This window comes from Pituophis catenifer, unplaced genomic scaffold, assembly GCF_029215685.1.
Source record: "Pituophis catenifer annectens isolate HBS135680 unplaced genomic scaffold, rPitCat1.0.hap2 SCAF_7, whole genome shotgun sequence".
Classification (NCBI taxonomy): domain Eukaryota; kingdom Metazoa; phylum Chordata; class Lepidosauria; order Squamata; family Colubridae; genus Pituophis; species Pituophis catenifer.
The window spans coordinates 76,289,239-76,301,694 of NW_027256887.1; the positions used below are offsets into that span (position 1 = coordinate 76,289,239).

General features: G+C 36.1%; 1 protein-coding gene across 2 annotated transcripts in view; it reads left to right on the forward strand.

The window, feature by feature from the left end:
- The window catches only part of ERC1 (ELKS/RAB6-interacting/CAST family member 1), a 148,774-nt gene that overhangs the window by 98,028 nt on the left and 38,290 nt on the right, over positions 1-12,456 (forward strand). For both annotated transcript variants that reach the window (XM_070946610.1, XM_070946613.1), the window contains one exon: positions 10,792-10,936. In XM_070946610.1, the coding sequence (XP_070802711.1) occupies positions 10,792-10,936 (145 nt within the window). The remainder of the gene's footprint in view (positions 1-10,791; positions 10,937-12,456) is intronic.

The following is a 12,456-nucleotide window of genomic DNA, read 5'->3' on the forward strand; positions in this document are numbered from 1 at the left end:
TAGATAGATAGATAGATAGATAGATAGATAGATAGATAGATACCCGTAGGTAGGTAGGTAGACAGACAGACAGACAGACAGACAGATACTGCTAGATAGATGATGATAGATAGATAGATAGATAGATAGATAGATAGATAGATAGATAGATAGAAAGATAGATAGATAGATGATAGATAGATAGATAGATAGATAGATAGATAGATAGATAGATAGAGGTAGGTAGGTAGGTAGGTAGATAGATAGATAGATAGATAGATACTGGTAGGTAGATAGGTAGGTAGGTAGGTAGGTAGGTAGACAGACTGATAGACTGACTGATAGATTGATACAGACAGACAGACAGATACTGCTAGATAGATACCGATAGATAGATAGATAGATAGATAGATAGATAGATAGATAGATAGATAGATACATACATACATACATACATACATACATACATACATACATACATACATAGATGGTGGATCGACTTAACCATAATGGAGCCCAGTATTTTGATCATAAATTATTGTGATTGTAAGTCAAGGCATCATGTGGCTGACTCAATTTTAAAATAATTTTACAATGGTCATAAAGCGAATCACGCAGTTATTAAGCAAATCCATCATATCCAATGGATGGGTTTTGCCATTTTCTACTGGAAAGTGATGAAAACCCCCATCATAAATCATGGTCATGTGATCACAGGTCACTACAATGTTTCTAAATAAAACTTTGGTTTCACTTGGTACACTCTACACTGAGTTTGTGAGTTTCTGGCTCATTTATTTTAGACATCAGAAGCTGCAAACGTTAATTTTATTTTTCATGTAACCAAATGTGACAAATAAGAGAGGCTGATGTTAGATAGTAAAGAAGGGGTTTAGTTGTATAGTAAGGACAGAGCAGAGTATCACTTGCAAAGTGAGATGTGCTTCATCTTTTTCTAGCAATATTTGAATACTTCCCACAAACTGCTCTTAACATTGTAATACTGAGTAGAGTTACAAAGATAGAAAGAAATTATCAAAAAGTTAAACAATTGTCTGCAGTTTTCCAGGTTTAACCCAGTGAAATTATAGAATAAATGGGAAGCATGGAAAACACAGACAAAAGGAATAGAGACACATTAATCTTTCATTAATGACTGTATGAGATGATGGTGATATGAACCTTATTTCTTTAGCTCTAACAAAAGGCAATCATTACTCTGCAGAATTTCAGAATAAGTAATGGCATTTTATTTTCCACCTTATTTTCCAGAATTGAGGTTTTTCCTGCAGCCATGGTCAGCCATTCAAAATCCATAGCTCTTCAACGTTTGCCAGCAATTGCAATATTTTAAATTTGATGACATAGCTGCAAAATTGATTCAGATCTATTCTGTTTGTAACCTAGCAGTCCTTCCTATTTGTTCCAACCCAATGAAACCTTGGAAAGAATTTACAGTACGCAAAGGGACTCCATTAGCAAGATTACTCTCTGAAAGCAGAACAGAACTAAATGTGGTGTGCAAGGAGAAGCCAGCAAAAGCAATATAGAGTTCAAAAATAGGTTGGATCAAACCAGGAGCTGTCAAAAAATAAAATGAGAGAGGGAAAAAATCACAGTGCATCACTATGGGAGAAACAATTGGGCAACGGCTCAGAATATTGCTGGCTGTTCCATTCAAAGCTCTACTCCATCATTGTCATTTACAAATCTACACATAATTCAGAACTCTAAATTGGGGGGGGGTTAATAACCTCAAACAAATATAACCGATTTTGAAGTCAATTTTCCCCTTGCTCTATTTTACACAAAGGGGGAAAAAAAATATGACCAGTTGATTTTTTGGCTTCTAGTAATTTTTTTGAGCAAGTTAATCCAGATGAGCACTTTTAATATGATTCCTATTCATTTAAAGTAGCTTTTTTTAAAAAAAAAAAATTACAGAAGAATTCTAAACTCTCCATAAAACATCTCCTTCAAGTACAACTTGACTTTATGGATATGTCCATGTAATTTTACAGCAACTATACAAAAGTGGTTTGTAATTGCCTTCATCGGGGGAGGTGGGGTGTTGGGGTGTTGTTTTTTCTTACTTCCCAACCTAGCCTATAACCCCAAAAGTCCCTGGAGGGGTCTCATTCAAGAGGCCCAACCTGTATGGCTTCCAAGCCAAGACAAGGTCAGCCACTTGCTGAGAGAGATATTTATAGGTAGCCCATAAAATGGTTCTCAACTTCCTTCATTTATAAGGAGTGACCTATTAAAGTTAGAGATAGAATTTACCAGACAGTCTTGATCTGATAAGTATACAATCTGGAAATCATACCTGCTGTTTTTAAAATACCTTTTAAGGTTCCTATTAATCATACTTGTCAGGTGGGAAAATGTGGATAAAATCTTATTTAAAGCTTATATTAAGGAGCTATCCTATTGGTATTTCTAACATTCAGTAAACATCTTCAGAGATTAAGAGTTTGAAAGTTGGACTCCTATTTGATCATTGTGAACACTTACGTGAGAAGCTATATCTAGTCTGTGAAATTGTGGGAAAGAGAATACTGTCATAAGAAAACTAGTAGTACAGGTAGTCCTCAATTTACGACCAACTGAGCCCAAAATTTGTGTTCCTAAGCGAGACAATTGTTAATTGAATTTTGCCCCATTTTATGATCTTTCTTGCCACCATTGTTAAATGATTCAGTACAGTTGTTAAGTTAGCAACACATTTGTTAAGTGAATCTGGCTTTCCCCATTGTTTGCTTCAGCGGTGAAATCCAATTTTTTTTACTAGCAGTTCTGTGGGCGGGGCAGGGGAAGCAAAATCCCCATTCCCTCCCCACTCCTGGGGGAAGGATATTGCAAAATCTCCATTCCCACCCCACTCTGGAGCCAGCCAGAGGTAGTATTTGCCAGTTTGCCGAACTGCTCAATTTCCGCTACCGGATCTCCAGAACCTGTCAGAACCTGCTGGATTTCACCCCTGCTTTGCTTGTCAGAAGGTCATAAAAGGTCTCCCCAGGACTCTGCAGCTGTCATAAATATGAGTCAGTTACCAAGCGTCTGAATTTTGATCACGTGACTATGGGGATGCTGCAACAGTTGTGTGAAAAACAGTCATAAGTCACTTTTTTCTAGTCCCATTTTAACTTTGAATGGTCACTAAACAAACTGTTGTTTAGGACTACCTGTATTTTGAATTATTTCAGCCATACTGTTTTGAGATTTTGTTTATAATCTCATTTATTCTGTCCAACCAAACAGAAATGTTGGAAAGAAATTAAACAAAGCAATTTTATCTGCCTATCCACTAGCAAGCTAACTCTCCAAAAACAGAACAAAGGTAGTATCAAATATAGTGAGATGGGAGAAACCAACAAAAGGTACATTTTGCTTGAAAAACTGCTGCGACTGTTTGGGAAGATAGATAAAAAAAAATCTAAGAATACTTCTCAATGCTTTCCTATGGCAATGTCTCAGGAGGGTTGCCGACTCATCCATCCTAAGCCCTCTTTGTTCAGGTGACCTAAAGCAGAACTTTTTTTTAAGGGACTGGAAAGAATTGCAGAAGATACACTCTGCACAGTTTTTCTGACTGTTTAACAAAAAAAAGTCATCAGTTCTGTTTTGTTTGTTTCCTGCTGGAATATTGTCCTATATTAAAGCCATGTAGGTGTTTTTGATTTCAATTTAATGCTACTGTAGTTTTTGCTTTGTCGTTTATTTATTACTCTTTTGTTACAGTTGCTTTTATTACATTTTGATTTGTCTTTCAAAGCAGATTAAACTGAGATAAACCCTCCCTTAAAATAAGGGAGGAGAAATAGATGGAAATTAATTTTTCAAGGCAAGATGATTATGCATGGTAGAGAAGTATAAAGAAGTATAGAGCGGTATATAAGTCTACGTTCTATTGCTGTTGCTATTTCTTCAAACAAAATCTAAATACAATTTTAACAGATAGATGGGCCTACTAAACAGATGACATTTTGATCACGGTCATGCTTGGAAATGAATGGATATTGTAAGGTAAATCAAGAGCATTGCCTGAGAAATAGAAACCTGAGGAATACTAATTAAAGTGAAGCATTTGTTGTGAAAAGAGATAAAACATTCCAGTACGTTTTACACAGGGGTGGGTTCTACTTACCTTTACTACCGGTTCGTATCGCACCCGCACACTTGCTGCACTTACCTGCGCTCTTCTGTGCATGCGCAGTTCATTTATGATGATGTCCGGGTCAGTGGACGGAGCCTTTCGCCGGTTTTGCAACCAGTTTTTGTGAACCAGTCCAAACCGGGGGCAACTCACCACTGGTTTTACAATGGGAATTAGGAAACTGTAGTTAAAGATACTTTCTTACTTGTCCATTGTCATTTCCCAACATGCAACACTCAGAATTTTTTTTTAAAAAAAAAAAGTCCCCTGAGTGCTAACAGAAATTTTAAGAGATTTGTTGCTATAGAGTGACATGGCGGATATATCTCTTGCTATGACCTCATGCCCCCCATTTCCTTCCATAGCATGAAGCTTTTTAAAAACCTCTAATTTGCTCGGGTATAACATAAGGAAGGAAGGAATAAACTTTTTTCCTGTAATTGGGAGTTAAAAGTATGGAGTATTTGTATGTCTAACTCCCAATTACCAGAAAAGCTTTGATGTGTAAGCTATTTTTAAAGTAAATAGCCACAACACCTTATAGCTATACTGTACAGTTAGTGCTGGGAGCTAAGATAGAATGTCTGGCTTAACTTCCATGGGTGTTTTCAGACAAATTTAATGGCACCTTTGCTAGAACCATTTCATTTGAATGAACTTTTACCTCCAAAACAAATGAGAATTGGTCTTGTATGTGCCATATTTGGACTTAACTGTTGTATATATGCCTCTCAGATATTTTATAGTTCAAAAGCAAAACAAGAGTTTCCAACATATGTTAAGGTGGGCTTGTAATGATGGAAGAAGATGTAGAAAGTCCCTTACCCTGGACAACATAGTGTCTTTGTAATTTAAATATCCTCTAGGTTTCCAGGGCTAACAAACATTTTCTTCTTTTAAACTTCTACCTTTGTCTTACTGCAATCCAACACAGCACTTCATGTTGCTCACAATTTGAGAATGGATTTAAGAACCTGTTACTTATTTGAGATGCATAGCTCCCAGGTGATGCTTGCATTCAGAAAATGGGTGTTGAAGACACTGATGAATTGAAGGCTACACTATGGCTAACAGTTACTAATTCCTGTTTATATCAGTCTCCTATGAATTGCTCATTTATACCTTTCCAAATTCCGGTCCAATTAAAATAAGGTATTCTTTTTTAAAAAAGGAAGAAGAGCCTTATATGAATATTTATTTATTTATTATTTATTACATGTATTTATATGCCGCCATTCTCCCGAAGGACTCAGGGCGGCGAACACAAGAAAAGAAACAAGTACAATAAAATCCCATTTTAAACCAAATAACTAATTAATAGTAAATAATAAAACCCGGAATCAGAGTCAGACTATTTGTTTGAACAGCCAAGTCTTCAGGTCCCGACGGAAGGAACGGAGATCAGCAGCCGTCCGGAGCTCAGTAGGTAATTCATTCCAGAGGGTGGGAGCACCCACAGAGAATGCCCTACCCCTATATAACAGTTTGTATTTAATGCAGTTCATACCTTGTTAAGAATGATTGAAGTGAAGCATAATAGTTGCATTCTGCTAACAGATAATAAAAATGTATTTGGCATTATCTCTAGGCTGTACTTTTGATCATCAACTTTCTCCCTGTTCTTTTTTAAACCATTTCTTACTTTCAACGACGTCTTTTGTACTCAGGTATTAACGGTCCTTCATTTTATCCATTAAAAATATTGATCCTTGTGCTTTTTTAAATAGTGACTACAACCAGTCAATTTTAGGGTGCTGCTTTGGGGTCACTAGTATGGAATAAAATTGTTAAGACACTTTTTTTTTTTTAAATTTGATTTATATGCCGCCCTTCTCCGGAGATTCAGGGCGGCTTACAATGCGTTAAGCAATAGCCTTCATACTTTTATATATTTTTATACAAAGTCATCTTATTGCCCCCACAATCTGGGTCCTCATTTGAACTCATTCAGTTCACACTGAACATTCAAAATATTTTACTGTTACAGAAAAGTTAATGGGGGGAAAAAAACTAAAAGGGAATTCTTCCTTTTGACAGTTACATATTTCGTGAGCAGCAAAATCAGAGATTCTCTTTGGTAGGTTGTTTGTTCATGTCTGAACTTCTTTACACTTCCCACATCAGGAACCCAGGCATTATTTGTAACAATTCCTTCCTGTTGCTTTCTTGTTCTGCTAGAACGGGCAAGATTTTTCCTCCCTCCAATGTAGTGTTAGTGTCTCTCTGGGGTACGTTAACTAAATAAAAGTTCAGTGTCCACAGACCATCAGTCTTACTCTGTCCCTCATTCACCCTTCCCATCACCCGCCCACCTTCAAGCTAATCAACCCAACTCCGGAGGCTTTGAAATGTTTAGTAAGAAAACAGTTCTGTTTTGACAGACAGCAATTACAGCAGCTGGCTGAAGGCAGATTTTACAGCTCTTTAGGGGATCCCTTATGAATAGTAACTGAAGTTGATGTACTTTTATACAAACAGGCTCCTTGGTTCAGATTGAACAGTGTCTCTAATTGGTTGCCTATAGACTTTGGGAGAACTAGAACTATCACAAAGTAACCTCAGACTGCCTCTGTAGTAAAGTCTGTGATATGAGGCACCCTACCCTCCACCAAGTAGCTGCCCCTCTCAATGGAACCGTATTTATTTCCATAAGTATGTTCTTGATTCCCCAAGCTAAAAAAGTAATTGAGGTTATGTACGCAACAGCTGTCATTAATCTTTATTGTTGCAACAACTTGTTTGCTCAGGTGACCCGTGGGTTCCAGCATTTACCATCCATTTGTTCTCTACAATTATTGGAAGAAACTGTTAGTCGTAACACCTAAATATGCAAAAGCAGTGCAACGAGCCACCAAACACCAGGAATAATCACTCTTGAGCTTGCTGGTTGTGTAAATACTAGCTCATCCCTCTCTCACATACAGGTTGACAGGAAATATGGCACTTGTAATTAAAACTTCTGGGTCTGTTTTTATTTTAGTTCTGTTTCTTGAAATATCCTTTTGGAAAATTCAGTGATTAAAACTTTCGCTCTTTGTCTTAAAAAAAAATCTTGTCATGGTGTTCATAGACTCTTAATCTTTATTGATCCCCAGAATTTAATTCTTGTTTCAAGAATATGTTACTCTGTTTTTCAGTTAACCTCTTAACCCGTGTCCAGGGGGAAAAAAATCAGCATGATTTCTGTTAAAGCATGCATCGTTCTCCTGTGAAGTTGCAGGAAAGAGAAAAATTTCTGTTGCTCCTTTGAGAATTCTTCTGCAATCAGATGAAAAAGCAATTATCTTTCTAAGAAACACTGGCACCACGTGAAATGTATTAAAATTGATCCCTTAGAGTCCTTGTAATAAAGTTTGGCTGCCATGCTACAACAAACTTAATGTGTTCTTGTTGTTGCTGTATACTGTTTCTTTTTGGTAGATTGAGAAAATGTATTCAATCTTTAATGCTAATTAACAAAGAATTATAAATATCTATGTACTGTGGTTTCTTGGAAACATTTTTTGTTTTGTTTTAGGATTTTAGTAAATGAGCACAACTCAAACTAATGGAAGGCTGAAATAAATATTATGTTTTAAACATATTGATGCATTTAAATGACCCTAGTCCCTAATGATGGGTTTCATTTTTCAGTATTGCTATCTAGGAATGCATCAGTCCTGGCTACAAGAACCTCATAATAGGATTTGGGCTGCAAGGAAGTTTTTGGGGTGTAGTATTTGTATTAGGATTTTCTACTTTCTAAATTATCCCATTTTGATCAGCACTTACAACAATTTACTACATCCTAACTGAGTTCTTGACAACTCTATAAACAAACCATTTAAATGTTTTTTAACATAGCTTATAGGAATCATATTATATTAAGAGAAATGAAAAGCTTTCTAATAAATTGTCACATTTACTTAACATATTGTATATAAATGTAGCCCTCTTTATTGCATACATGCACACACATGCACAGAGAGAGAGAGAGAGAGGGTTGGAGTGACTGATTTATATCCTTTATGTAAGAATAGTGAAGTATGTCCTTATGAAAATACATTTTTGTTCTGCACAGCAGTCAAGATCTTATCTTAAGAGTAAGAATATTGTATTGATTTAACAGTTTTAAAAAGTCAAGTTACTAGCAGCCAAAGTACAATTTTTTTGTGTCACAAATTTTCTGTACCGTCTTGATAATAGATCCAACATATAGGTTTTCTTAATGTAGTATTAAATGTTTGCCAGTCTACTTGATGGGCATATAGAGTATTTTAAAAGTTAGCAGCTGTAGGATGCGAACACCAGCAATAAGTTGCACCAGTGTGGTTCAGACCTATTATTTCACTTAAATAATTGCAAGGCTGTCCAGGTGTCTTAATGTAAAAGCTGTTCGCTCAGACAGGAAATTGTATCTTGTTCTGAGGTTTATTTTGTAATAAAATCCATAGACCTGAGGAATGGAGCTGCTGGGCCATAAATCATTTTATGAGTGGACTGTTCTGACCTCAGGCCATTGAATTTTTTTCACGTCATTGCACTGTGGGAATAATAGAAATGTAACCAACACATGGGCTTGACCCTTGATGTATCTTTAAGTAAGAGACCAGTCTATAAAGTCATATCTGAGATGTCTTTGTAGTATTGGTTACACATCTGAAGGGACTCCCTCAGTGGCTCTACAGGGAGTTCAGACTTCATCAGTATCTAGATAGTTTTTCCAGAAATGTGGAGGTGATTCTTAAATAGTTGTGGTTTTTTTAAATCCAGAAATAATTCATGTCTAAGGTTTCATATAATTTCAATGTTTTCATTATAAATGAAAAATATTTAGCTGGGTACCTGTACTACTATTGCCTCTTCTGACAAACATCCATTATAATTTATAGTAAATATTCAGACAGTAAAATAGATCTGCAATATGGCAGTCCTTTGAAATTATTTAATAAGTTGTTGAAAATGTTTAAAATCTAGAAGATGCAAAATTATTTGGTTTTTTTAAAAAAAAAACATTTAAGTGATTTGTACCGCTTATGTATGTGTTTTTGGAACCTAGAGCTCAGTAGCATAATATCTGTGGCTCTGAAAAGTAGATTCAGGAAACATGTAGACCATGGATTTTCCAGCTGTATTTTAAATGTGAGCAATGTTTAAAAGATTCTTAAAACATTATGCATATATTATTTGCTTAATTTAGCTGTTAGGCAACTAACTAACAAATATAAAAACCTCTAAAAGCAGAAATAGAGCTAGACATATTTCCTAAGGAAGCACAATCAGTTGCTTAGAAGTTACATAGAAGGTTGTATCCCAGGTGCCCAGCAATTACTCCTCTAAAAACGGGTGAAAACATGAGCATGGAAAAGCATTTCTGGCCTTTTTCATGGAGATGTGATGGAAGGAGAAAAAGAAACTTTTGGAATATATATAGAAATGTTCTGAATTCTGGAAACAACCATTTTCATGAATTCCCTCCCTCCCGCTTGCAGATTTCATATCAATAATCAACATAAAGTTGTCCAGAAGGTGGTTTTGCAGAATCCAATCTGAGTTGGTCACCGGGACCAGAGGTTTAGTCTTCAGAGCTTTTGGACTTGTGTGACACATTGTGGTGAGAGAGAAGTTCCCTGAGGATGGGCTCCGGCATGAGTCCGAAAACTCAGAAGACTAAACCTCTGGTCCCGGTGACCGACCCAGATTGGATCCTGCAACACTATCCTGGGATATGTATATTTGCCTTTATTCATGAGAAGGTGATTAAAGTAATACAGCTAAAGTAATACAGACTGCCTCCATTTTCACCTTGCCAATTCCATTTGAACAGAATAACAAATCTAGAACATACGTTGCTGCATGGGTAGGCTCAGATACAACTTGAGAAATACCCACAGTTGAGTATTAATCTGTGAGCTGCTTGTAGTAGGACCATGCAAGCAACCTGTGTTATAAGGTACTGCTTTAAAGCTGTGATGACTAAACTGGTGAAGTAGAGAGTTTCCATGCATTTGCTGCTACCTCGTACACTAATCAGTGGCTGCACATGCTGACAATTTTGTTGAGCAGGAGGAAATATTCAGGCATGATCTCTCTTGTTGAGAGTTCTTTTTCCCTTTGATATGCTAAGAGTTTATATTGCATTTAGTAAAAATGCAGTGCGTTTTAAGTTGAAAAATGAACTGAAAATTCTTTTAAACTTAACTTTTATAAATTATAAGGTAAACTTATTATTTAACTTGCATGTAAACTTGCTCTGAGTTTAACTGGATATACGTTGCTTTAGGAAGCTGTCGATGTGTGCGTGTGTACATACAACTTTCTTGCATAAAGGGGATATCTAGGATATAGTCATATATTTAAAAAGACTGTCAGTTCTCTGATAGAATCTCATTGCTGTCATGAGCTATCCCAATAGATTTATTTAGCAAATACTTCTGCTATAAACTCCAGTGAATGCTAAGCCAACGGGGCTTATAGTTCCCTCAACATATCATCACTTTCAGAGTCCTAAAATGACCATAGCTTTAACTAGATGGATCCTGATATTTTAAAGGGAGCACAAAGCAGGAATCGGCATTAAATTATGAACAGGGCAAGATACATTTGCATATTTTGAGCAGGGTGAGTGAAATTAATCAGTTCTTTTCTTTCTTTCTTTCTTTCTTCTCTTTTTCCAGACAAGAAGCCCTTCTAGCTGCCATTAGTGAAAAAGATGCCAACATTGCTCTCCTGGAGCTTTCGTCCTCTAAGAAAAAAACTCAAGAGGAAGTCGCTGGATTAAAACGTGAAAAAGACCGCTTGGTTCAGCAGCTGAAACAACAGGTACTTTTGCAGCGCTCTGAGGCTTTTAGCTTATCAAGAGCAAATGCTCGATTCCCGCTTCCTCCAGCATCTCTTTCTTCCAGAGCAGAATATCTCAACCTTAGACGTTTTAAGATGGGAGTTGGAAATCTGGGAGTTGAAGTCCACACATCTTAAAATGCCCAAGGTTGAGAGACATTGCAATAGATGACTTATGCTTTTCAAATTTCTCAGAAATGGAAACACCACTACACCAAAGAGCCAGGCATTCTTTTTTCAGTATCCGCTACAGTTAGCAGAGAATTTACTCAGAAGGCTTTCCTGCCACTAGAGTGAGAACCAAAGGCTGTTCTTCTGCTTTCTTTCTCTTTCCTTTTGCTCTGTTTTATATGGATTATGCCCCTGAGCATAAAGTCGCAATATACATGATTCTCAATGAGGTGCCTTCCAGAAGTGTTGGATTTAAATTTCGTTCCCAATCCAGTGGCATGAAGGTTGTCATAAGGCAATTCTTTTACAATGTAACCTCTCTTAACATTGGTTTCTTTTGATTTTAGATTTATTTATTATTATTTTTGTATCCTTACAATTCAGCATTACCTCCAATATCAAGAATTCTCGTTCTGGACAAGTTATAAGTTCTACTGTACTCAGAACTCAGCTGATGATTTCAGAGAAGTTATTTTTCAACTGAGTATGTTTGTGATAGCCACCTTGGAAAAATGAACAGATTCTTATTAGTATTTTTATGGAAAGAAAGTAATACATGGTTGGTAGATTAACATCCTTAATAAGGAGAAGTGTTTATCTTTTCTGCTTTTTGTGTTACCCAACAATTGCACTGATTTTCCTGTGTGGTCCTTGCTTGTGGGTTGTTATACAGCATATGGCTAATTGTGAAGGGGCCGTTTTAGTAAGAGTCCACTATTTGTGAAATATACTTGGCAGAAAGAACCATTGGGGGCCTAATTTACTATGTTTAGTGCCAACATCCCTTTTTTTTTTCTTTTAAGATTTTTAAAAGTTTTAAAAGTTTTCTTAAGTTTGTTCTTCTGTTGTAGTTATAAGATATTTGATACTCTTGATTTTTTGAAGACATTATTTTCCCTTCGTTGTTTTTAATTAATTTTAGAACCCCTCTAGTTGCTTTTTGCAGGTGAACTTTTGCCATTTTTCATGCATTATTTCCTAAAGAGGAAATATAATTGTTACCATATATTGTCACCTCACAGTAGCTACTACAATCCTTTCCCAAAACATAGATGGCTTATCTTCTCAGCTGGTTCATGACAGAATATAGATTGAGAAACTGATTCCTTATAGGTTTGAAGAATAAATAGGACTGCTTCAGGAATATAATGCGATCTAACGAAGCCCAGATATTTTGATGAGGATAAGATAGTATACTCATCACTGAGCCCTACTTATGTGCGGTAATAAGTCCAAATAGTTGGAATTACTGTATTTGTATATAATTTAACTATCAAACATGTGTCACAATATATTTCTGTTATGCCTTGTGGCAATGTAAAGTATAATCT